We start from the raw sequence: 27,265 nt of genomic DNA on the forward strand, positions 1-27,265 counted from the left end.
GAAGCTCCGAGACACCCGCGTTACACCAACACTGACCATCTTTGCTTTTTAGGTGGCTGGAGAACACCCCGAAGCAAGACACCATCCCGGGTGAGCAGAGGCCGCGCGGCGGCAGCGGAAGGAGCCAGAACCCCTGTAACGGCCCCCACCGAGCTCGCTGACAACCAAGGACCCCCGCGCCCCGCCCCGCTCCCGTCCGAGGACAGCCGGCCACACAGCAGCTCTTCCCACAGCAGGAGGAGGACAACAAAGACGGGGCTGTTCTGTGGCCCCCAGGTGCACGACAACACAACGGGTACCCTCCGCTCGCTGCCGCCGGCATCGCTGCCCTCCTCCGCGCCACGCCGCGGGGCAAAGGGGGCGCCGCGCTCCCGCAAACATCATCACGCCAGGGCGGCGGGGATTGGAGGAGAGAGCCCGGAGCAGCCCCGCCCCGCCCTCTCTCTTCGACGCAGGCGCGCGCGTGCACGCACGCACAGGCACGCGCGCGCGGTACCCCCGGCCGCCCCTCCCCCGCCCGGCCGTGATACCGCCGCACCCCGCTCGCCCCGTCCTGCCGCCGCCGTGGGACGAGCTGAGGGACAGGGTCGCCGCGCCCGACACCGAGCAGGTCCTGGGGGGAGACACAGGTGCACGGCCCCGCGCACCGAGGCTTTTCTTTTTCCCTTAGGTGAGCGATGTGGAATCGGGGCTAGGCCCCGCCAATTGCGGGAGGAAGTGCGTGTGGGGGGGAGAAGGGCAGTTTAACGGTCGTGGCGCTGAGGGGAGCGGCGAGCGCCGGGAGGCAGCGCCCCGGGGCCTGGCTTTTGCCCTTCGCTGGCTGCCCTGCCCGCCTCGGCTGCTGGCTCCCGGCCCGGCTCTCCGGCCGGAGGGGCGCGGGGAGCGTGGGGGTGAGGCTGCTTTTGTTCGCCGTCACCTTGGCGGCGCCGTGCCGCCTGTCCGCGGTCGCGGTTCCGCCTCGCTCTCGGGGGGAGGCCGCGGGAGAAGCGGCCCCTCGGAAGCCTCTTCAGGCGCGGCCCCCCAGCCCTGCGTTACTTGGCCGCAAATGCGGCGTTCTGGTCCGCGCTCGCCTCCCGCTGCTCGCATCACGTCTGGCCTTCCAGGGGCCTCTAGAGGTGTCTGCGTTGTGCATGTGCAGGATGCCTCTTCCTCTGTCTCGCCGGCACTGCAGAAGCGACCGTAGCTGCCCGCCGTCGGCTCAGCTCGCGCTCCTTTTCCCTCCCGAATCGGTACTGCGGTGGTATCACTGCCTCGGAGATCTCCAGTTCTGCAGACCTCACCTCTCTCTGCTTTCTCTCCCCTAGTCACAAGCTGAGCTTCTCCCTTTTCATAGGTAATACATCTGAAGTTGCTGCAAGCACCTTTTATTATGCAGATCTGGATGTCTTGAGCTTCTCTTGTTTGTTTTCTGAGCTGAGCTCAGTGTGTTCTGAGGCCTTTGCTCCCCTTAACCTCAGAGGGCTCAAGTAGAGGTCATTGTAGCTCCAGTGTGGGTGCACAGGAGCATCCCCACTATAAAGCTGTTAAATCCTGTGGTTCATTGGGTGGCATTGAATCTTGAACTTCGTGCCAAGCATCACCATTGGAAGAACCAATGCAGAAGAGTGAGACTGTAGGAAACCATCGTTTGATTCCAACCAGAGTGACTTAGTCATATAGCTTTTGTTGTGGCCTTCCATGTTGGTTGGCAGTTTCTGGGCCCTATATGTATGGTCTAGACCTTTCAGCCTCAGTGTGCAAGTGTTCTGCTTTGCTATAGAAAGATGTGTAAAGATATCAAAGGTATTTTTGAACTGTTGAGAAATAGAGTGAGTTATTTTGTTCCTTGCTTGAACCTGCTTGAGCAGGTAGGTTACTTATACACAGCCTGGGTGTTTAATGCCAGCACTGCCAGCATGTCTGCGATGGGATGGAGGAGTAAGAGGGGAAAGATATCTTCTCTTGCTAGGCATTTATTTGTGACATAAAGCACTCTGCTGTTTCAGATTTTTCTGTTTGTTTGTGGGATTTCCCCCCCCCCCCCAATTCTCTCACAGACACTTGTAATTAGGGAGTAGTAGCAGAATGAAGATCGGTGATCAACTTGCTCTGTTGGCCTGTGCAGCACAGGCTGTGTCCTGCTCAGTGTTGTGTGGTTTCCCCTGAAGTAATGTGGAGCTGCTGTGCATGCCGAAGCTCCTGAAGGTAGTGCAGCTGTCTTGTCAAAGCCCTGCCAGTGGGTACCGGGCTTGTCTATTTGTATTTGGAGCAGAGATCGTGATTTCGCTTCTGCAGGTAACTTACCATGAACGAGGCATTCTATGTTCATTGTGATTGTAAGTACCTGCCCTAGGAAAGTCTTTTCATTCTTAACAGTTCCTTCTGGTTGTGGACTCTGATAGCTAGGGTGTACTAGAACAGTATTGATCTGCCATCTGAAATACTGTTGTAATGGCAGATGTGGGCTTTGCCTTGTCGAATGATAATCTGTATCATATGATTTTTTTTCATTGGTGAAGAAAATATTTTCTGAGATAGCTAGCTCAAACTGTAGAGACAGCAGAATGAGCCAACCGTCCAGTTTACTTGTCTGATGGTTTTCCTGTTGAAAAAAATGTTGTCCTTTCTGGAACTGAGATTTCAAATTATACATTTATTCTTACACTTAAAGACTGTTTTACATCACGAAAAAGATGCTGAGGAAACACAGTATCTTAACAGAGTGTTGAGTTTGAGCATTCCTTCTTACTGTAGCAGTTGTGACACTGGATGTCATCTCTTTTGAGAGTGTTTGACAAATGAAGAACTGCATAGCAACTCAAGGAACATGTGAGAAGATTAATGTGTCAGGCTAATAGGTATATCTCATGAGCTACCAGGAGAAAGGCACTGAGGCTGGCGTTGGATGAGAGAGAGAGATGCAGTGCCTATCCCAGCATGTGTGGTGCTATTGCTGCTGTTACTGCTGTTCGGGTGGTGTTAGCTCTTTAGATGGCGCAGCTTAACTGCCTGAAAGATGGTCCCCTGTGTAGTCATGCCCCTAAAATAATACGGAGGGCTTTTGACCTCCCGTCAAAAACAAACACCACACCCTGAAGGACAGCTTGATTTGAAATAACTGCATGCTGCTGCCTTGGGGTGCGGTCAGTTCAGATTGTAGTGGATTAGGGAAAGATCTTAAAGTAGAGGGATTGTGGTAGGTTATACAGGTTCACTGGCCCTTACTGCAGATGGAGGAAGATGCGAGCGTTCATCTTGCAGAGCATTAAAGAGAGAAGGTTGTTTCAGTACTGAGCCTTGTTTGGAACTTTTGATTGCCATTCCGGTATTTTTTCATTTCAGTCAATGCTTATTTTACTTACCATGGAGTACCTGGAGCCCTTACAGGGGTGGAGTGTCAGTTGCCATTTGGACTTCTATCTTTACTCAGTGTGGCTGCTCACACCATGTGTTGCAGTGGTGGGGTCTCAGAGCCATGCTATGGACCCTGGTAGCAGGCATGGTCTTTAGGGCATTATTTGCTTGTCTGCAGTAGGAATCGCAGTTTAAAAGTGATAATCTGATCTAGGAGAAACCCATCCAAGATTGTGAGATCTCCTCTCCCCTTCCCTTCTGTTTTCCCTCTGCTCCTGTGTTGTGGGAAGTAGCATAGTATTCCTTGTGGCTTTGCTTTGTGTGCTCACTGCGTGGGGAGCATCTTTCTGATTTGCAAGAGCATTTTGCCTAATTTTCTGTTCTGTTTGAATGGTACTTTCAAATCTAATCAGCAACTGGGACACAAGTTGCAGACTTGTGGATTTAAGAGCAAGCCACACTGTTGCACATTTGTGTAAAACTGTAGCTCGATATCTATGTGCCTTCAGTCATGAACAAATTGTTCTATGGAAGAGTTGTTTAAACCAAAAACAGTTGCTTACAGTTTTTTTAGTAGACAAATGGTGAGGTCTGCATCTCCCTGCCAAAGCTTAAAAGTTTGTCTTGTTGGAGGTTTCTTCATGTTTGGATGACACCTTCCTGAACTTGAGCTCCTGACAGAATTTGGTTCATGTTTTGGTTATTTATGAGGTAGAATTGGTGAAGCATCCAGGCAGTGTCACTATTGCTGGTCTGTCTTGAAGCAGGCTGGAGATGGCTTTGAATTGCCTCTTTAGGCATCGAAGACTTGGTGCCAGTTTGTTCTCTGGATACTGAATTTGAGCATGCATGCTGCCATTCTGTGACTTTGCCACAGATGACTAGTCATACTTGTATTTTCTGCAGGATAAGGGAAATAATAACAAGAAATCTTGCATAGATTTTAGGCAAAAAAAGCTTCTCTAATGCGAGAGCTGCTGCTTGAACAAGATGCATACCAGTGAACACTGCAACTACTCAGTGTGTAGCGGCCTTCAGTACTTTTTCAGAAGCAATTGCTGTGGCCCCCTGTGTAATCTGATAGGTGACAGTTTTACCTTGCTTTGTTGTGAGGTCTTTTTTGTTTGGTTGGGGTTTTTTTAATTTAGTTGAAAAAGTGACAAACACAGTTTAATAAATAATAAATAAAATACCCTTCCGTCTTTTATTCATTTGCTTCTTTGCATGCAAACAAAAAATTCCTTTCTCTCCTAACTCTTGCGTTGTTTTTCTTTTCTGGAAAGATATGACCATGGAAATAAATCAAGATTTGAACTTGGTTGTTTGAGATAACAGTTGCAAACTTAGTCCCATCTGTGTGCTTTATGTTACGAATTTGAGTCATGACAATTGAAGTTATAAGAACCATAGCACTGGCACGTGTGCATGTTCCCTTAGTGGTAGAGTCTGGTCCTTGGGGTGGGTGCCTTTAGGTACCTTACCTCTTAATCTGGTCCAGAGGAGAAAGAGATTCCATGTTTTGTTTAGTCTTCCAGCTTGCAAGTCTATTACAAAACAGGTGGCGTGGCTGCTGGTTCTTCTTGCTTCAAGAATGAGCTGCAAACCCCATATGCCTTCTTGGTAGCACAAAAATTAGAATTACTGAATAGGGTGGTGATTGCATCTTGTCAATTAATCGTTAGGTCAGTTGGATGTAGGCAGGATTACCGGTGGATGAGCAGAGTCGCATGGATGGTCATCTGCCCTGTCTGTGTAGCTTACAGCCTTACCAGTGTGCATGAAGGAGTGAGGTTCTTGAACAGGGTAGTTGCACCATAGAGAAACTAGCATATTAATTTGTTGGATTGCTGATGCTTGCCACCTCAGTTTCAGTGTTTCTGGCTTGTATGTACACGTATGTCTCGAGCAGTAAGTTCTAATGAAGACACTTTCCCAAGGGCTGCTCAGGCTGTTCTGAGAATGTGGCTCATTTCATTCAAGTGAGAAGAGCATTCAGATTCTTTTTAGCTGTTATTCCTGGACTCTTGAGCATGTACCAATGAATATTGGAAAAATGCCTTTTATGGAGTAAAATGACATACATTTCACTGGTTCCTTTATCTTCAAACACCCCTTGGGCTTGCTAAGGTTTGGGTCCTTGACTTTAAGGAGGTGCTATACTAACTGGGACGCGTGGAGGTTTTAATCTTCCTGAAACCTGGTTTCATGGCACTCATGTTGATAGCAAGGAGTACCCACATTTTTATTTTACAGCCTTTTAATGACTTGGAGACCTGAACAGTTCATTAAGCTTCTGCTACCCCTACTGAGATCTCTGAAGAGATAATGAAAGGAAATAATACTGAGACAGGTGAAGAATTGTACTGAGACATCATCCTGTAAGACACTGATTCTGTGATGTAAATCAATAGAGCTGTCACTTGAAATATGGGCAGAGGTGGATGGTGCTTATCTCTTAGAGCAGCCAACTGCTGTTTCAGGTGCTTAGGGAAGAATTGGCTGTGCGTGCTTGCCTTTCTCTGATTTTCTGAAAGGTTTCCAAAAGGTTTCAGCGGTCTTTTCTGAAATAGCACAGCTTCCGATGAGGAAAAGATTTAAGAGTGATACAGATCTGATGTAGTGTAATGACTTGTCACAGATTATTGTTTTGTACCCAGAGGCATTTTCAGTGTTTCTTATGGCATGCCAGCAATTTGTTACCATATGTACTTTGCTTATTGCTGTAGTCACAAGAATGTGTACTGGCTATGTTCTGCTTTTCAATCGGTTCTTCAAAAACCAAATGTGATGAAGCTTCATCCTTGTGTTCTTACAAGTGCTTGTCGTGAAGATCATATCACCAATTTTGTATTGTGCTTTTGGGGCAGGGGATTTAAAAAAACCAGAATATCTCACCTGGAGAAACAGGTCCTTCTTTTGTTAAGTTTTCTGACTAAAATTCTCACATGAATTGCTGTAGTATGAGTCATGTTGGGAACACACCTGAACTGGTCATCTCTGAAGAATCAAAGTTTCCCTTCCCAGTCTTCAGGAAATGTGAATCCAGCCCGCACAATTGCTTCAGAATATTGACGCTACCATCTTTGTTACAGATGTCACAGTAGCCTTTTGAAGCAGATGTGCTTGAGATAAGAGTGTTATTGGCTGACCCGAGAAAGTGTATTCCTGCTTTTTTTGCAGTGCTGTTGAACTTGGATTTTTAATTATGCATCAATTTATTGCCAAAGGCTTAAAGAAATGATGCTAGAGGTTTTAAACAGGCTTTTTGTTTGTTTATTTGGGTATTTTGAGTACCTGTTCTGTAAGGGACTTTGTATCCACTGTTCCTTCTTTGTCAAAGTAATGCATAAATTGACCAAGAATCATTTTATTTACTCAAAAGAGGTTGGGGAGTGTGTTCTGAGTTTGTGGAGTAGTTCTGTGTGAATTAAGGTCCTGTTGAGACTGTTTCAATTCTAATATCATCATGCTCATGCTTTTACAGGGAAGTTGTGATATATAGAGCTGTCTCCAAACTAATGTGAATATTTTTTAATTGCAGCATTTGACACTGTGTACCAAAGAAATGGTGATGGAGAAGCCAAGTCCCCTGCTTGTAGGGCGGGAGTTCGTGAGACAGTACTACACTCTGCTAAATAAGGCTCCTGACTTCTTGCACAGGTGATACTTTCACTCACAAAGTGACTAATGTTTTTGAACAAAAGTGTACTTAGTACATGTACTGTTGGTTATAAATCAGGTAAACATTAAATTCCGAGTACGGGAAGAAATGGACCGGGCTAAATTTTGAAAAATCACTCAATTTTACTGAAAACTCCTTAGACTCTACAACCAAGTCTGATCACATGGCATGGTATCAAGGTATTTCCCGTGTGGAAAAGTGAGCTGCTTCTCAGATGATAAAATTGTAGTGTGGATGTATTCCAGAAATACTTGTCTAAAAAAGATGGAAAAGGAAAGGAAAAGGAAATGGCAGAGAAAGCACAGGCATGAGATAAGCCTGCTCATTATTTCAGGGTACCATATTGTGCATTGCCTCTGAGAAGTTTTTATCCAGATTGTGATTGGAGATTTAAGTATAAATGTCATGGCCTAGACACAAGGTAGTACAGTAATACAGTAGGCTTTTTTTACCTGTGTCCACTATTTAACTGGTACTCTGAATGTACTTCTTAGTTCCTCCCCCCCGCCCTTTTTTTTCTTCTTTTTCTGGTTTTGATTGGCTGCACACAGCTTGTCACTTAAGATTTTGCATTTCTGCATTTGGTCTTAGAGCAGCATGGATGTAATGAATAAGGACAAAACTCACTGCTTGGGTTGTCTTGTCTCAGAACTTGAGCTAAGGTTGATGGTGAAAAATTGGACTGTTTGAGCACGAGGTAGCTTACTTGAGAATTCAGTCTTTAGACTAATGCCTCTTTTCATCCATAGCTCTGAGGGAGGGAAAACGAATGGTATCATTTTTACTTAAATCACTGGACTGCCGTGGAACCATGTTCTTTTCTGTGTTTAAATCTATTTTTAAGGTGTCTGAGAGTATATTCCATGCTTTCCTAATCTATGTTTAGTAATCTAACAGAAGGTAAAAGCAGGATCTTGAGCAATTGCAGAATTTTTCCCTGCCCTCAAAACTTCCATGAATGAGTGAGATGAGATTAGCATGGACAAGTATGTCCATATAGCACATCGATACCAGGTACACAAACTGGCAGCTTACTCTGACCCGAGAACTGCATTCCTTAGGGACATCACGTGCTCTGGGTATTTTGCCTTGGAGTTAGCTTCTGAGGCAGCGTTGAGGCAGGTCTGTCAGTAAATTACCATCTTGTTGACATGTGTAACTGTCCACTGCCTGTAAAGCTCAAGCAGATGAAATTCTTTTAAGAGACTTAGAAAGGGTTTGACTGTACTAGATTTTCAAGGCAAGAATTATGGTGGGAGTAAATGATGTACCGGAAATCCTGATACCAGAACATCAGGGTCATTTTTGAATGATATAAAAGCCCAAGTTAGTAAGATAAGTTTCTTGTGGACTGTGCTGTCATTTTGCTCTGAGACCCAGAAATGGTGTGCATAAGCAAAGAAGCAAAGCAGAGTTGATAGAGATGATTAGGCCATGCTTCACAGCTTAATACTAAAGGTGGGGGGAAATTATGTCAGTTCTACAGCGAGATTGTCTTTTCCTTCTGTAACAGTTATTTTCAGTTGCAGTTACACTGTATATTATAGTAAATCACCCATGCCTCAGACTCAGTGTTGAAAATAGTCTTTGATTGTGCTCTTAAGAGCATTTACCTGTAGTGATAGTAACTGTAAGCTTGGCAGGATTTGGGGGGGTGGGGTGATGGTTGATTTTATTTAAGAAGCAAAACACTGTCGGTATGTGTGTTTCCTCCCTAACTGCTTCAGTCAAACAAGATGAACTAGCTGACACCTGCAGTGGGAACATTATGGAGCTGGTGTTCCTGGCACATTTGGGATGTGGACTGGTGTTTCCAGATAGGGGTGATAGGAGATTGGCAGAAGTGTACGTGTGAGGAAAATTGGTGTCTGGGGAGACATTTGGCCTGTTGAAGACAACTTTGGTGCTTTATAGGAGGTATTAGTTATTACTCCCACCCTTTTAAATCTCAAGCTTTACTTCAACTCTGAAATGCAGCATTCCAAATTATGCTCTGTGTGTGGTACATTGTGTGGGAATGGGGAATTGTCCATAGAAGTTACCTTATTGCAGGAATTCTGTTTTCATTAAGGGTTCCAAAAATGTTACAGACTTTTTTACAGATTCCTCTTAAATACGTCTGCACAGAAGTGTCCTAGAGGTTCTGATCTAGTTTGATTGAATCAGAGCTGATTCTTGAACTGCTTGTGTGAAATATCTTCTAGCCAGTTTCAGCCCCTGTCACTGCTGTCCCTCTTTGGGGCTGCAGCGGTAGCTATTTTTTAATAGTCAGGCTTGAATACAGAGGACATTTGCCTTTTGGTTCTTTGGCCCCACCTTGTTTGCGTTATGTACTCTGAGAGGACATCTAGTCTTCCCTCTTTCTCTTGATGTTAGTCTCTACAGCAGCTTGCTTGCTGCCACAGAAAGATTTGCTTTTCATGGAATTTTAACTCTGTCCCAGCCAAAACCAGGACACATGGCTTCCTGGTGCTTGATGGCGCTCCTCCTTGAAGGTTTGGACAGCAAGTATTAAAATTACTGGTTTATCTTATTAAAAGCTTGACAAAGAGCACTGGCTATCCATTATTTTTATTTATTTTATGTATTTATTTATTTCATTTATATTATTATTATAATGGCCTATCCATTATTGGTCATTACCTAAAACTTATCCGGGGGTTATGGGTAAGCGGAGATCAGTTTGCTCTCAAATGGGTGTTACACAGTGTAGTTTGCACTTTAGGTGAATTTAGATGTCTTTACTGGCTCCTTAACTGAAAATCTATAATTACATATAACTGGAGACGTCACATTTACTCCTTTCCTGATCTGCAGTTCCCACTCAAGAGGTTCTCTGTCTACCAAAGAGTTTGAACAGTTTTTAAAAACAAGTTAAAGCTCTTGATCCCCTGTGAAAGCAATTAATAAGCTATGCTGACTGTGAGGGAGCTTGCTTTGGTAATTAGAGACTGAAAAGAGGTTTTTCTGTCTGCTTATGGACTCTTTCAGCTGACTTCTGCTTTTCCTTGCTGTTAGGAAGTGCTGAACCCTGCTCAAAAACATGGTTATGCAGTTGGTGTAACAATCTAATATTTCTTGGACTTTTTTCTGGACATAGCCACAGGAGTTAAAATCCGTGGTTGGTATTTTCAGGAAAGTAGAACTGGAAAGAATTTCTAGGTTTAGTAAGATAAACAAAGAAATGGCAAAAGAGGAAGTGCTAGTGTTTAAGTTTGTATCTTAGTACTGACCAAGTGAAAGGTTGAGGTTAATTTAGGAGCTTAATGCGTATCTTGGGCAAACTGGAATACTGAATATTAAGCTTTGTTTGCTCCTGTTTCCTTGGAGCCTTGGACGCGGAAAATGTACTTGGATTCCTGTTTGTGCTAAAACTCCTGATGCATTGAGTTCTATAGCTTTTGACTAAAATATTTTTTGGATCATGGTTCTGTTTTTTCATTGCTATGACCTTTGCATCTCTTCATTTGCAGGTTTTATGGCAGGAATTCTTCTTACGTCCATGGAGGACTGGATGCCAGTGGGAAACCACAAGAAGCAGTGTATGGTCAAGCTGTGCGTATCAAAATCAGTCCTGTAGTCCTCATCCATGTTCAGAGCTTGTATAAATCAGTCTTATTCTTTACCAATTACTTTGACTTTCTTATCTGGTAAATACCGTATTGTGACACTGCCCCCTGTGTAGGGGCAGATAGGAATTTGTTGGCTTGAATAATCATTTTTTTTTTTCTGTTTGATTGTCGCTGCTTTTCCTGTGGGTTGTGTTTGATTCATCAGCTTTTCATGTGGACTGCAGAAAGTATCTTTAGGATAGGAAGCAAAATCAAGAGGACCTGTTAGACTTGTCCTATTGATGCATCTTATTTCAGTTAGACTTGGGAAGGGGACTTTGTGAGTTAAATGGCATTCTATATGTTACCAAATTCTTCCTTAAGTGGAGTTTTCTTACAGTAGAAGGTAACTTTTGAAGAAATGAGGAAGTAAGTAAGGAAACACAAGTTTTCACTTCGGTTGTAGCTCTTTATCAGAATAATGCTGTCACCTAAAGGCACCTGCTCACATTGTAGCCACATCTTTGAGCAATGTGGCTCTTAGCTCAGGGCATGTTTGCTTTCTTCTCCTTTCATCGGCAGAGCCTGATTTGGCACCACAAAAATCTTGGTGGTGTGGATGTTACCCCCTCCTGTGACATTTGGATGCTTTGTGGATGTGTAGAGAGTTGGGGTTTTTTTGTTTGGAGGGTAGCGTGGGAGCTTTTTTAACCACAGTGTAAATGCTGCCCTCTCACAGGCCCTTTAAAAAAATGAAAGCCTTAAAATAGGTTGCATGTTCTAACATGGCTGGAAAAATGGGATAGCAAGTCATACACTATTATGAAGTGCTTGAATCGTAGAACGATTTGCATTGGAAAGGACCTTAAGATGATCTAGTTCCAACCTCCTGCCATAGGCAGGGACGCCTCATACTAGACCATGTCACCCAAGGTCCAACCCAGCCTTGGAACACTGCCAGGGATGGAGCATTTGCCCCTTCTTTGGGCAACCTGTGCCAGTGCCTCAACTTCAGACTAAAAGTTAGATGAGCTCACGTAGACTGTTCTCAGGAACCAAGACAGTTCTTGGTTCCTGTACTTCCCAGTGGGGTGCTTTTTTATGTTGGTTCAGACTTGGATATTGAAAAGGTCTAAAGCTCTGTACAAAACCAAGTGTGGCTAAACTGCAGCTCTTTATTTCTAGGAGATCCACAAGAAGGTGATGTCATTACAGTTCAGCGAATGCCACACCAAGATCCGTCACGTGGATGCTCATGCTACTCTGAATGATGGAGTGGTTGTGCAAGTCATGGGAGAGCTGTCGAACAATGGGCAACCCATGAGGAAGTTCATGCAGACTTTTGTGCTTGCTCCAGAAGTATGTATTTGTAAGATTGTGTTTTCTTTCAAATAGTGATGATGGAAACCTGACCTATAGCTACAGTTTGTCAGAGGGGGCAAAAAAATATCTGGCTCTTAGAGCTTGGCCTGGAAGCTATCATTAAATGTGTCACAGTGCAGAGAAACAAGGTTGTTGGATCCATCCTGAGCTTTTTTATTTTCTTAGGCTTGAAGTATTGGAGCAGTAATACAAAGCAAATTGGAGCTTGCATCTGGGAGCTGCTTTGGCATAGATCAATAAAACGTACTGTTCATCTCTGCAGATCAAGTCTGTAGTGTAGTTCTGTACTTTGTTCAAGTCTGTTGGCAGATGTGAGTGTGGGTTGATGCTGCACAAGCTACTGCTGGGATTTAGCTCTTAGTTGAGAGCAGAGGAAGGGTAAAGGATGTTTTGTGTTCTTTCTACTCTTTTCCTGCATTGCCTCACAAACTATGGTGTTGTTGGTGATTAATATTTCAGTCTTGTTCAATTTCTTTGTTGTTACCCTGTGAAGTGCTTTAAGTGTACAGTCACCCCCTGAAGATTCATTCTGTTTTGTAATAGGAAAAATTCAAATTTCTTACTGAAATTGAGGGACTTCAGGTTTCTTTAGAATCTATGATTACTGTGACTTAGCAAAATTGGGAGGTTCTTGCTGCTTGAAATCCTCTTTCAATTGGGCAGAAGTTACTGTTCAATTGTAAAGAAGTGGTACTCTTTGGAAAATAGCTTTAATGAAATAATGCTAGGTGAGATTGTTGGTGTGTACCACACAGAGCTTCTCTCTCTAACCCGTCTTTGTTGTTGATGGCCAATATACTGTATATGCAAAAAAAAAAAAAAAAGCATGTTGCTCTTTTACAGGGCTCTGTTCCAAACAAGTTCTATGTCCATAATGATATCTTCAGATATGAAGATGAAGTATTTGGGGATTCAGAAGGAGAACTTGATGAAGGTGAGAACTGTATGTGTAGCTTGTTCTTCTAGCAGTGCTTTCGGAAGTGTCTAGAGGTGGAAAGATGTGAGCTGTGTGTCTTTCTGATGTATGGGAAAAATTTGGGAGGTGGAGTATAGGTTGTGGTGCTGAAACTACTCACTGGTCCAAACGTTCTGTGAAAGGAAGGTTGTGCAGTAGTACCTTATTCCTTGAAGGGCTGGACTGGCTCAGTGTGGGTGGTGCTTGGCAAAAAATGGAAATAATGAGCAATATTACTTCTGCTGCTACTGGTTTTGTCAGGTAGACTTGATTTCTTGGATCAGTTTAATTTTTAGATGAAGTAATTTGAAGAAGAAGTCAGATTGGCTTTTCAAATATGACATGTAGTTCACTTTCATATCATCTTCACATTCAGTAATTCATTTCTTTTTGGGGGCTGAACTTGAGCTGGGTGTCTTTTCCCCTCTGTTGATTGGGACAAAGCAAATCTTAAGTATGTATGTACATGTGTTCACTGGATAATTTCTAGGGGTTTTTATGAGACAAAGCAAATTCGAGTATGTATATACATGTATTCACTGGATAATTTCTCGTTTTTTTTCATCATGGTTCCGTGGAACAGAGCATCTAGACACCTGTATTGAAGTTAATCTTCTCAGTCTGATGTACTGAGATTTTTATGAGCTAATAGTGCAATCTTTCCTGTTTACTGCTACCGTATGAAAAGTATCTGACCCATGAGCATTCCTCCCAGACCTTCCTATCAGCAGTATCTCTCTAGTTTCTCTTTTTTTTGGAAAATAGTAAGAAACAAAGCCTCCTGAACGAGTGGAAGTGTCTTTTAGCTTTTCTTGCAGCTAATTTTGCCTTATTTTGTTGGTGGAGCTTTATTTTCACCCCTACTACTTTAATATGCTTTTATTTTTAGTGCGGTTTGTGTGCACTTGCAGACATTTTTAAAGCAGTTTTTCTTTTTGTGTCAGAGTCTGAGGAAGAGGTCGAAGAGGAGCAGGAGGAAAGACAACCATCACCTGAACCTGTGCAAGAGAACACGAGCAGTACTTACTATGAAAACCATACTGTAACGTAAGAAGTCCATTTTATTGTATGAAGTTGCTTTTTTAAATGAAAACAGCAGAATTGCTTTGGTTTTGGATTCTGGATGTGATCTAATAGGTAGTTTAGGAAACTAGTACACTTGATACTGGTCTATGTTATTATTTTTGAAATGCTGCTTCTTGAATGGAGAGAGGAAGTGAGGGATGCTCTTATGCTTGTTATTTTTACTTCTAGTCTCAAATGTGAGGTGAAAAGGTAGCAACCCTTAATGAAGTCTTTGTTAATTTGTCACATAAAATTTTATCAGTTAGGATATACAGTGTAATTTATGTGAACAGATGGGTTAATAGAAGAATGGTTAATTATACCTTCTCAAATTTGGGTACCACTTGGAACTGAGAGGAAGGTCTACTTTTTGAGAAATAAAAATATATTTCTACATAACTAGATGATGTCTGTTAAGTGCATCTCTGACAACCCTAAATGCTGTTCACACAGTGCTTCTGATGAGAAATCTTATGGATGAGGAGTGTCTGCAGGAATTCTGTCAGTGACTTGTTCAAGATAATGCAGGAAGTTTTAGATACCTAAAAGCATAAAGCCAAGTATTGTTTTTGCCAATCAGAATGAAGTTGTAAAGGCAACATTCATTAGATAGTCACCTGTGGCAGGAGCTACGTAGGCAGAAGTGTCTGAAATTTTGTAAGCTTTTGGACTGCCTGAAGAGAGGACTGAAGAACTTCAGCTCCCTTACATTTCACTCAGTGCAGAGAAGAAGTTGTGAGTTTCAGTAAACAAGACTCACAGCTCCTTTGGCAAGGAATTTGTATGGCAGTTTTGTAAATAACCCGTGTTTCGTTTGAAAATTGACTTCATTTATGCACGTAGCTTAATCTTCCATTGGTCTCTTACTGTGCTCCTATTCTTTAGGAGCATTCCTTTATTCCTGTTCCTTTCTTGTTGCTTATGGGTTTTACATGTCTGTGTGATTTTCAGATTCTGTGCAGAGAATTGTAAACCATGTCTTTGCTTCATCAGGAGTAAAAACTGGCTTTATATGCAACTGCATGAGTACAGCTTAACTTCTCATAGTATTGTGCATGTAGGTACATATGGTGGCAACTGGAGATGGAATGATCTTTCTGATACCAGCTATTACCATAGCATAGTTTATAAGAGGTCATAAAGTGCAAAGCAAGTGATAAGCTGCATAACATGCACTTGATTATTGTAGCAATGGGATAGAGGAGGCGCTAGAAGAATCCTCTCATGAACCTGAGCCAGAATTGGAATCTGAAACAAAAACTGAGGAGCTGAAAGCTGAAGTAGAAGAAAAGACCCTTGAGGAGCTAGAAGAGAAGTCTCCATCTCCACCTCCAGTAGAACCTGTTTCACTCCCACAAGAGCCACCAAAGGTTAGTTCAAAGTTGTATCTGTGCTTCTAGGTGCAGATGGTAAACCAGAAGATTTGGGTTTGACCTTAGCCTTTTTGAGTGGCCAAACCACTGCCTTGTTCAGTGTTATGCTGTGTGAACAGCTAGGCTTGAACCTTGAACTTGTAAAGATGCCAGGTTTCATTAAAAGAGGAAATAATGGTTTTGAGTTCTGCTCAAGCCACCTATTGTAAATTTAATGCTCTGCTTGTAAAATGTATGTGTTGTAGTTTATGCACGTGTAAACCTTGTTAAATGTGGAGTTAATATACACTAGGAAAACACCTCAAGCTACCATCAAGAAAAGTTGCTTACAATGGGAACCACTGCTCTTCCTTGAAAAAAAAAAAACCCATAATGCATTGACACATGCCAAACTGCTGGCAGTATGGTCCTCAATCAGTATGGGGGCATCGACTGTCTCCTTCGGATATGATGCCTAATCTTAAAAACCACTGTGTGCGTCACCTGATACGGTGACACCTACGGTTGTTTGAAAGAGATAGGAGGAACCAGTGAAAGCTGGACAGAGGTCCCTTGGTAGCTCCCATGTTGGTTTTTTTCCCAATCCTTTTTCTCTTTTCTGTTTTTACTTTCAAGTTCTGGTATCCACTTTCTTTCTCTGTGCAGAAGACACTGAACACTGCAGGGTTTTCAGTCCTGGGTTTGGTTATGTCATGGAAAGCAGCGATCTTGGGATGCTCAGGGAACTGGGCTCACTCACATATCGATAGTGGGCATGGTACACACTTGCTCCATGACGCTGGAGTCCACAGACAACTAGAACTGCAAATCCTTCTCTGTTCTTTGTTGTAATGCTTGCACAAAAATTATTTAACAGTCAGATATGAACCGAAAGTGTGATTTCAGCAGATGAGTTTCCCTGTAGGAATGTCAGTGGTTTGCCATGATTAGTAGCCTAGGTTTGTTGCATTTCCTGCAGGCTTTCTCTTGGGCTTCAGTGACCAGTAAAAACCTGCCTCCTAGTGGTACTGTTTCTTCCTCTGGAATTCCACCCCATGTTAAAGCACCAGTCTCACAGGTAACCCATCTGTGAACACCTTGGATTGTCTCATTACTTCTGCAGACTGCTTCAGTTGTGTAAATTAACAGATCAATTTGTTTGACTTAAATTGCAGAAATTGTGTCTTTAATGTTAATGCACTCACCTTCTTGTCGCAAGCAAAGGCACATACACATAACAGGTGTAACTTTGGGGGATGGTGACCTTAAAATCTGTTCATATGGAGCTAGGAAATCGCTACTGACACTTTTGTGACCTGTCTTAATGGGATATGGTTTGGTTTACAAGGGGAAAACAAAACTAAACAAAAAGCTCGCCACAAAATGGCTGGTTTCTAATATGTGCTTGAAAGGAGTATTTCATTGGCTGAGGTGCCCCTGCATTAAAAGGGACAGCACCGTTTCTGATAAGGTGCAAGATTGCCTTGTAAGGCTAACGTCTATGGAAATATGCTGGATTTCATTATCCATCCGTAATTAACTAGTCACAGAACCCTGTACCAACTTATGACTGTGTGAGGAATGGAAGGATTCACATTTTCTTGCCAGGACAATGCCATCTTCCCATTCCTAGGTTGACTGGGTGAGAAGGGGAAAGAGGAAGGAAAGTTTGATTGGGTTACAGCTCATGTCCTGCACATGCCAAGCCTGTGTGAGACAGTCTGAGACTCTCAATTCAGCTTTCTCCCTCTATATAAACCCCCTGAAAATGTGTGCTTTAACCTCTTCTATTGATGCTGTGTACCAAAGTACTCTGTTGTAGTAGCTCATGTCCAACATTTTTAAAGGTCTGCATTTTCAGTAGAGCAGCTGGATTATTGCAGCTGTTGATATTGCACTGGTTTCTTCTCAACTTACTTACTGACAGAGAGGAACCTGTCTAGGATTGCCCTTCAGCCAAATGCATGTTGAAAAAGAAAACAACACAAGAAAAACAACACCTTGTATGGTGTTGCTTCTGGTCTGAGGGGCTGTCATGGGAATGAGATAGTGGCTGTATAATGAGTTGGGAAGCCTGTCTGTCTTCAGCAGCTTCACCAGGGCTTTGAGCATTTTAGGTAGTATTTGAGCCACAAAAAAATTCTGTTTTTTCTAGAACAGAATAGATTTTCCTTATGCAAACCCCAGGTTAGTTTTGACTTACTTGCTGTAGGGATGGTGGATTTTTGTAATATGATTGCAAAAGTCGTTTCATATTGTCTGTATGAGAGAGCAGAATATAGCCTTTAGATTTCCCTTTAACGTCTTTTGCATTGCCTCTGCAGCTAGTGATGCTTTCTGCCTTTTAGATTACTTGTGTTGTGACTTTATGAATTAAGTAATTCTGGGGGGAAGTTTCTGAACAATACTGAAATGGCACGAATTTCAACTCGCAGCTCTTCTGGAGACAGAATCAGTTAGTTCTTGGCTCCTTTTCTTGCACGCTTTTCGGACATAGTACATAGAAAGCAGGTAGAAAAGGTGCCTGAACAATTTCTGCCAGGAGTTAGAGATCAGTAGCAGCTTTTTCCTGTTGTCTTGAATCCCTTAATACCAGATACTCTGTAGATAAACAAGGACAGTAGATTGCACTAGTGGGTGGGTGGCTCCTTTGGAATGCTGTTCTAGCATCATCTAGTGATGTTGCAGCTGTAACTAGTGATGCAGCTGTTAACTGTCCTTCTCTGCATCACTCCAGCTTTCCCCCCATCTTTTAGCAAGTTAAAAATATAGCTTCTGTAGTATTAACTCAGAACCCCTCCAAGGACTGCACACATACTGTTTTGGATATAAACCAGGTCAGTTCCTGTTGATGGATAGCTGTGGAGTTAAACAGGTTAGCATTTCTTGCTATTTTTCTTCTTGTGGGTGATGAGAAGTCACCCTGCCTACACTGATAAATCAGGCCTTCTCTTTAGAGCATCTTCAGATCTTCTAACCTTCCATTTGCACGAACACTTAGCTGCCTAGGGGTGCGTAGGGACAGAGGTAGGCAGCCTTGACTCAGGTCTGCTCTCTCAGAAGTGGTGCATTCAGGAAAAAAAAAAGAGCTATTTATAGCATTCTCTTACCACCTTACATCTGCTTGGACTCTGGATAAACTCTTCCATACCATGTAGTGCTTTTGTGGAAGTGATTGACAAGTGTCTTTAGTAAGTTGTGTGGTCCACATTTACCTCAGGAACAGTGTGGGGGCTATCTGAGGTATGCATCTGACCTAGCTACTGGAATTACGGCAAGATGATGTGGGGTTTTGTCTTGTGTTCTCACGTGAAGTGTGGTTTCTTGCTATTTGCTTGGCTAGTTGTTTCTTGGCATGTGTTTTGGTTGTGGCAGGCATCTCTAGAGAAGATTTTAAGCCTTGTGAGATTTCAAAAGTGGAATTGTACCAGCCCTTGAAGGCACCTCTTTTCTTTCTTTTTCTGTCTCATCTTCTGTTTCGGGGGGGGTATTCAGTTCCAAAGTTGGTGAGGAAAGGCTGACTTGTGGCTGGTTTGCTGCCAGTGCCAGTAGCATTCCAGTAGCAGAAAAAGGTCCTTTTCCCTCTCCATGTGAGCTCCTGAAGAGGAGAGACAATGTCACCTTTTGTTTAATTGTTCCCAAAACCCTGTTACGCTGGTGTTTGTGGCATACTTGGCTCCTTTAGTGTCTGTTGAAATCCTTATTCTGTGCCTCTCAGTCCACTTTGTGTGCTCTCTGTGAAATGAGAGTTGCAATTAGAGAAAAGATCTGTGAGTAAAAGGTGGCAGGGGAGCTCCAGTGATCTGTGATGAGGCACAGTGAAAAGAGATTTAACAGCAAGGCTGATTTTTCAACCTTATTCTTGGAGTTGAAAAAATGATCCTAGAAATGGTGGAAGGACAAGCTGAGTAGAGCGTGAGTGATAGAAGGGCTGAAACATTTATTGAGTGCATAATACCTGCATGTTTCATGTAAAATACAGTCTTTTTACCCCTGTGAGGTACTCTGGGACCATCAGTTGTCTTGAGTTCTTAACCGAAAATAAGGGAGATGTTTAACATCAACTGCTTCTTCACAGCAGTCTGGGCCTATAGCCATTATGCTTGTGTTTAGTCTTCCTTGGAGGCTAGTGTTCTTCTTTGTGCTCCTAAGGATCATTTTATTTTTCTAAGATAAGAACCCAGCACAGCAGCAACTGCTGGACTGCTGTACAGAAAATGGAATTCAAAAAAGACTAGAAGTTGCTTTAGTAGCCAACAGGCTACACTGTTCTGTCCCTTTTTCTCAAATTATCTTTAAAAGCATTCTTTAGCTTGCAGAAAATGGAATAGGTGTTCTAGTTCCTGAGAACATGAAGGGTGTACTTTGAGCATCATGTCCTTGACATCAGGGAAGTTGAGGAATATCCTCAGCAGGTAGCCTGAAGAAATTGCTGTTTCAGGTGGCTTTATTGTATCAGAAATACTTACTATGCTCTGAGGGCTTTTGGTTTGTTCTCTTTCTTTTTTGGTGTTTTCCTTACAGTTGTTCTGCACTAGAGGAAAAGAAACCCCCAGGGACTCAGACTCACTCAAAATGTTATTTGCCCATCTCTTTGTGTTCATCTCAGACTGCCTTCTAATCTATGAAGTTTGAGCTTGGCATGAGGAATTTTATTTCCTCTATGTGGGGTTATTAGTCACGCTGAGGAATTCCTGAATAACAAAGTGTTGCAGTCTCAGTGCCTGGTCAAACATGGACAATTCACCTTAGCCATGTTCTGGGCAGTCACTCTGATGAAGAGATGTTTGCTTTGCACCTTTTAGCAGCGATAACTCAACACTGCAGTCCTGGATTGGTACAGAGGAATTTATAGAGGTGGAAAAAAATGTATTCCCAAACACCATTGACATGGGTTTATATCTTCTGGAGTTAATTTTGTGCATGCCACTTATGTGTCTTGTGTTGGGGCGGGGAGGGAGGTTGTTTTGGTGAGTTTTGGAGGTTTTTATTGGGCTGGTGTTTAATAGTGCCTGTTTTTCTCCTGTTTTAGCCAAGAGTTGAAACTAAACCTGAAGCTCAGTCTCAGCCTCCTCGTGCCCGTGAACAGCGTCCCAGGGAAAGACCTGGTTTTCCACCCCGAGGACCTCGACCAGGTAAAGTAGACCAGCTTCTGTGTCTGCTTGGAACTGGTTACTTACAAGGAGAGGTACCTCCTTGATGGGTCTTGTATGTATCTGTGTCGTATTTGACTGATAATGAACTGTCTGTTCCTTCTGCCTTCAACTAGAAATGGGGCGGTATGGTTTGGAGTCCCTGCCAGTGATGAGCTGTTGCAAAGATCAGGCATAATTTCCAATCTTCTGCTTTGTTTTTCGTTAGTCAGGCCATTCGCTTCTCTGCTTAAGCATTTTTCGTGCAGCTTGGTGTAGTTCTGAAAAGCTGGCATGGAAATCTGATGTTTTTTTCCATGTCCTCTAGTTTTGCTGAACCTTGCAAGTGAGAGCTCTTAAACATCTCCTGTTGTTCTTTGTTTTGGAAGCAAATCTTCCCACTGTGTCAGCCTCAGTCAGTTAGTAATTTTGTACATATTTTTCCATCTTTTTTAATTGTCTAAAATGCCATTCTCAGCTTGGCTGCTTTGTGTTTGCCTAAGTTTGTGAGCAGCCAGCTCTCTGCATTTTCTTACTCATATGGAGTATCCAAATCTGTAGGAGGTTCTGGCTAGGAAACATGCAGGTTTCTTGACAGTCATCAGCAGTGGTGTTGAGAGTTGGAAGTCTTCTGAGTTGTGTTTATCAGTCCAGCCTGGTCACTTGACAAACCCTGGGCAAAAGCTGTCCAGCCAAAGGCCCAGAGTTGCAGGACATTGATGAGTTCATAGTCATCTCTTAAGTATGAAAATCCATCCCAAGTTCTAAGGGAAGGGATGGCATCTGCGATTATCCTGACATGGCTCAGCCAGCTTGAAGTAGTTAAGTCTCAGTGACTGTGTCTCTTCCAGCTCTAGCTAAAACTGATTCTAGTGAAGGTGTTCAGTAAGTGCATACCAAACTGTGGTACAGATTGGGCTTACAAGTGCTTTTGCCTTGAGTCAGTGCCAAGTGTATCTTCACTCGGGGACAGCGCTGAAACTGAAAGGATTAAAGGCACCAAGAAAGAACCGTGGCATCTGTTGCAGATCCATGTTTCATGTTTTTTTAACATGTCATCTGCAGCAGGGAGCAAAAGCTGCGACTTCGGACTAAATCAAGTTACAAGTCTGCATTTCTACTACTCTTGGATGTGATACAAGTCATATAGAAAATGTGTCACAGAGCCTGAGTCTTTTAATTCTGGTCTGGGGAGTAGCAGAAGCAGGGGACAAAAAGCTGAAATCTCAGGAGACCAAGTGGTAGAACTTCAGTCCTACGACCTTGTTTTCAAAGGCAGTCAGGGACCTGTTTTATCTGCTGAAAGAAACCTTTCACAGAAGCTAGTAAGCTTGCTGTAAATGGCCCTGTAGGGGAAACTGGGGAAAGAAAGGGGTATATATCTACGTTGTACCACTACAGGTGCAAAAGGAGTAACAGTGTTTTGCTCTCACACTGCAAGGCAGGTCATAATTTAGTAGGGAGATACTGGGAAAGGTTTTATCGTGCATGTTGGAAAAAAGACTCGTACTTCGATTGAGCTGGAGAGAACATGAGGGACTCTCACTTGTGTTTGGGATGACATGGTGGAAGATGAAAGCCAGAAGAGGTGACTGGCAAACACTGTTTTTAACATGAGTGACAATGTAAGGAAACCTAATGTGCTGAGGAATTGATGAAGAAGTGAGTTAAATGCAGATGTTTTATGAAGTACATCCCAATAGGTAGTGAGCTCCTCTACAGTATAACAATTTAAGATGTAACAAGAACCTCTTACACAAACTTGCCCAGTGTACCCGGTGTTTTAGTTAATGTGAATTTTACTGAACCTAACCAGGGAAACGAGATGAAAGGAAACAAATACCTTGTGGTATTATTACAAACTCTGTAAAGAGGAGGGTAAGCTCAAGAGCTGAAGGTACAGCATTGTTTGAGCGAACGTGCTTGGTGCTGTTCATAGATGTGTTTGTCTGAATCTACACACATCTTACAACCCTGGTGACTCTACCTTCTTCTTCCTGTTGACTTTAGGGAGAGGGGACATGGAACAGAACGAGTCGGATAATCGTCGGATCATTCGCTATCCAGACAGCCACCAGCTATTTGTTGGGAACTTGCCACATGATATCGATGAGAGTGAACTGAAGGAGTTCTTCATGAGTAAGTAACAATTTCAGCTTCAGAGACTAAGCAGAAAAACTGTGTTGAGAAGCCACATAATGTTCACTTAGGGCCAGGCGGGGAACTTACACATGCTGTGACACTGCAGGTACTGTCTAGAACAAATGGAGGGGTGGTAGAGCTGGCACTGTGAGTTTTGATACTGTGGCTTTTCCCTCGTGTCTTCCCAGGCTTTGGAAACGTGGTAGAACTTCGCATCAATACTAAAGGAGTGGGAGGAAAACTGCCCAATTTTGGTTTTGTGGTATTTGACGATTCTGAGCCAGTCCAGCGAATTTTGGTTGCAAAAGTAAGTATTGGCGTTGAGTAGCCTCCAAAGGATGGACTGAGTGTCCTGAACCCCAAATGGTGTGGGCTGTCCAGTTTGCCTTGCTGTTGTTTGTGGCATTCAGACAGTTGTAAGACAAACACAGTTTTGGCATAGTCATTCTGTCAGGAGCAATTTGGAGCTTACAATAGCATTCCTCAAACCACATCAGACTTCACATAGAGACACCATGTGGAGCTCAACACTTACTTTTAGAAATCCTTTTAAGCTGAAAGTTGAGTATGTAACCTTTTGAAGGGCAGCCCATGGATCTCTGAATTCTGCATCCTGGGACTGAAGAAGAGGAGCAGGGTGATTTGTGGTTGTGACTTGAGGAACTGCAGAGGAGAAAGCAGCAGTGTGCATTTCTAGAATGTGGAACCAAGGCTTGGTTGAACAGTTCTTCAGGAGATTTAGCCCTGAGGTGAATAGACTGAAGTGAGGAGTGAAGAGGCTAAAGATGTCCTTGCCCTTACTGGAGGAAGACAGTTAATCCTTTGCATGTCAGATGAATTTAGAAATGCCGTTCCCTTTACTGTAGACCACTGGGGCTAAGGTTGTGGTGCAGGGAACAAATTGGTGTCTTTTGCATGTAAACGAAGGTAGGCTGAGAACACAGTGTTTTCATACGCCTTGTGTAAGCAGCCTTTGTGGAATAGAGACTAACTAATGGTGTGCCTTGACCACTTATCCCTATAAGCCTATTATGTTCCGGGGTGAGGTGCGCTTGAATGTAGAAGAGAAAAAAACAAGAGCTGCTCGTGAGCGAGAGACCCGAGGAGGCGACGACCGTAGGGATATTCGGCGCAATGATAGAGGTCCTGGGGGTCCCCGTGGAATAGTGGGTGGTGGCATGATGCGAGACCGTGATGGAAGAGGACCCCCTCCAAGAGGCGGCATGGCGCAAAAGCTCGGCTCTGGACGAGGCACTGGGCAGATGGAAGGCCGCTTCACTGGACAGCGTCGCTGAGCCCTCCACTGCAGGCAGTCTGTCTTGGAAGTGGTACATTATCCATCGTGTTTGCATTCTTGTTAATTTTTTTTTGGCTTTGGAATGTGACACAGCCCGTCTGGTCATTTCTTTGATGTGAAAGCATCCTTTGGTTTCCAGTTTAAATTGAGGTGGACGTTGTTTCCCCAGTTTCACAACAGGAGTCATGCTGTTAATTTATAAACGTAGACTTGGAGAATTGAGGACTGGAAAAAAGAAAAAAAAAAAGGAAAAAATAAAAGACAAAAAAAGACCGGCTAACTATCTGCAGCAAAAGTGAACTAAAGGACATGCCCACTAGAATTCAGGTCCTTTCAGTCCAAAACCCTCTGCTGCACATTTTGTGTAAGTGTTCCTGTTTCTGCCTATTACTGTTGGAAACACAAGCAGTGCAATCTGTGCAATTGGAGAAGCTTGCCTTTTTTCTTTTTTTCTTTTTTCTTTTTTTTTTTTTTTTTTTTTTGTCTTTCTTAGAACACTTGGCTCCAAACAAACTCGTGTTTACACACTCATCCAAATGCACTAATGGGTACTCTGGACTCATTTATACTGACAGCTGCAGGAGGCATCGGAGGGAAAGACCTTCATCCTCTTCCTCAGAATAGCTTGGGAAATGATGCGGGCATCTGATCTGTTTGCTGTGACCAACATATGTACACACACAAACCTTAATAAGACTATGAGTTTATTCCAGAAGGAATCCATTTAGCTGTAAACTAAGCAGAACCCTGAGTTTCAAAGTCATAGCCCTGAGTACACAGCAGGTTTGATAGCTCATGTCCGTTTTTTCTACCTGCCCCTCTTCAGTACTGGGATGGCTGCTCAACACACTCCTTCCCCTCACCCCTTCAATAAGCATTGTACAGTGAAATTTGTCTTGACTGTATTTGAGTTCTCTGGTAATGTAATGAGCATGATGGTGCCTTCTCTGAATACATCATTCCAGTCTTGCTGGTGATTTTGTACAGTATAGTGTATGAATTACTGTGCTGCAAAGCCGATGGGCTGCAAAGCATTTAAAGGAAATTGTGGAAAAATTGTATTAAAAAAAAACCCAATTGCAGTATCTTTCAATCAGTAAACGTTGATGAAATGATCATCCACCTTGCTTGTCACTTCACAAGTTCGCCTGTTTTTTTTTGCAGAGGGGGGGAAAGGGAGGAAGAAGGCATCGAGCAGTGTCCAGGTTGCCTCTTCTCTTTAAACAGTTACAGGAAATGGAGTTGACATCTCCCTTGGACATGCATTTCAGAAGTCAGTCAGGAATGGCAGATGCTTTTGGCCAGCTCAGAATGGGTAGAACTGAGCATCTTTGGTGAGCTTATCAAATGAGGATACTGCAATTTCCCAAGAACCAAACAGCAGCTCTTAAGCATTTTCATTTTCCAGTTGCACTTTCTTAAAAACTCTTAACTCATTTTGCACGTAACTTTCAGATGAAGTTGGCACTTACGTGACTCTGGACCTAAGGCTTGGAAGGACACACCCTCATGCAGCTGACTGGTGGGTTTCCAGTGCAGAGCTCTGCTTCCAGATGACATTCTGGAGCGCATTCTGAGGTGGGGGTGCAAAAGCATAAAGCTGCTGCTGCTGCGCATGGAAGACCTCCCTCCCATTAGCCAACTGCCGTGTTAAGCAGGAACGTAGGGCAGCACAGCAGCCTGGTTCTGTGTTACGCAATCAGCTGCTGGTTTCACTTAAGTTGGAAGATGTTGCACATATTTCTCTGAGGTGTTAGACCAAGTGAAGCAGCATCTGTGTTTTCTCCCAGACACGAGGTCCTCTGTGTTCAGTGGTAAGTCTTGCACTATTTTCATACACTTTTTTCCCCTGGGCACATTTCTAACAATTTCCATGTCCGTATTCCAGTTTTCTCTTGAAGGTCTCACATTTTCAGCTGTTACCAGGAGGTCTGTGGTACTTGAACCACTCACCACGCACCACCCGCCACCCTATAGGTTTGAAGCCTTGAGACAAACTGCTGCACTCAGCAGTTTGCTATTGGTGTCTTTTATGTAGCCTTTCTTTTTTCTCCGTTTGTAGTGCTGTGGTGTTTTGCTGCCACCTCATTCATTTGGATGGCAATTGGGAATAATCTCGACAACAAAAACTGGAGTATTAAAAAGAGCTACTGAGCCATCCTGCTTTCTGGCTTGCTCCTTGAGTAGATGACATGGGCAAGTGTTGGAATGTCGTCCAGAGAAGTTTACATGGTGATAGCTCACCTGCTGTACTGTGGACTCTTGGTGTTCTCGACCCTCTTGGTAGTCAGTGTACGTCTTAGAGCAAAGGAAGGGACTCACTGACCTTTACTGTTAGTTGCTGATTCGTGGATGGTGGGAGTATTTTGTCATTATGGTTCTATTTCAGCCAACCCAGCTGACCATCTTGGCTTTACTAGGCATACAAGACAGTGGATTACCATCTTCATTGCTGTAACGTGTCAAGCAGTATATGCTAGTAGATTCTAGTTTAATTGTTGCAGGTGGAAAGTATTTTTACTTTACATTCTGAATGTGTTTTGCCTAAACATACCAATAAACTACTGATGTCTGCAGCATTTATCCATGTCCCTAATTCTCTTGAATATAAGTGGCTTTAGAGCACAGTGCCTCTCTTGCCAGACAGAAGGTGCTTTTTTAAGAACCTGGTTGCTGACTTATCAGGTGGTGGTTGTGTCACATCCTGCATTTGAAGTGTTAGCTTGGTCAAGCTGATAAGCTCTGCTTTGCTGTGGCTGCAGGAACTCCTTGCCTGGGGTGCTGACTGAGGGAGACACAGGGGTCAGAACCCTGCCAGTGTTTCGGCTCACAGCAGGGTGCCCGCTCCAGGGAGGAACATGAGCTCCTCTCAGACATGTCCTGGGTAGTATTCCCCGGTGCCCCGCCAGCCTGCGCGGGCACAGCTTGAACAAATGCTGTAGTGGTGCTGGGAGGAACATGAGCCAAGCTGCCTTAGGAAATCTACTCCTGGAGTTGCTTGCTCTCCACTTGAGTGTTGCTTACTCTTGGTTCAGTTTACTCCAGTGTAGTCCCTGGGTTTAGCTGCTTGTGTTTGCGGGCATTGCCAGTGCCAGTGTTTACCCAGAAAGGCTGTTAAAAGGCCTGCTCTTGCAGGGCTTGTAGAAAATTTGTGTCTGAGTCATGGCATCTGTGTGGGGCTGTACTGCTCTGGGTAAAGTTCTGGCAGCTGAAGTCCTCTGCTGCGTGCCTGTCTTGGCTGTAACTCTTTCTGCTAAATGACCGTGGAGAAGTGTCCGAGAGGTTGCATAGCTGCATGTTGAAACACTGAAAGGAGAAACAAGATCCTGTAGAAGAGCCATAAACCCAAGTAACCAGAATTCCCCTGAGGAGC

General features: G+C 43.4%; 1 protein-coding gene across 2 annotated transcripts; it reads left to right on the plus strand.

Annotated features, from left to right (window-relative positions):
• The first annotated feature begins 430 nt into the window (after positions 1–430).
• G3BP2 (G3BP stress granule assembly factor 2) lies at positions 431–26,475 on the plus strand. 2 transcript variants are annotated; one of them, XM_065685348.1, is made up of 12 exons: positions 433–670; positions 6,875–6,993; positions 10,489–10,570; positions 11,752–11,925; positions 12,793–12,883; positions 13,849–13,951; positions 15,159–15,339; positions 16,301–16,399; positions 20,354–20,456; positions 22,464–22,592; positions 22,784–22,902; positions 23,621–26,475. In XM_065685348.1, exons 2-12 carry the CDS (start codon positions 6,899–6,901, stop codon positions 23,888–23,890), a joined length of 1,446 nt encoding a protein of 481 aa, XP_065541420.1. In that variant the 5' UTR covers positions 433–670; positions 6,875–6,898; the 3' UTR covers positions 23,891–26,475. The 2 variants fall into 2 exon arrangements, with proteins under 2 accessions (XP_065541430.1, XP_065541420.1); XM_065685358.1 differs by lacking the exon at positions 16,301–16,399 and having other exon boundaries at positions 431–670.
• The last annotated feature ends 790 nt before the right edge of the window (positions 26,476–27,265 follow it).

Source organism: Lathamus discolor, chromosome 1 (assembly GCF_037157495.1).
Source record: "Lathamus discolor isolate bLatDis1 chromosome 1, bLatDis1.hap1, whole genome shotgun sequence".
Lineage (NCBI taxonomy): Eukaryota > Metazoa > Chordata > Aves > Psittaciformes > Psittacidae > Lathamus > Lathamus discolor.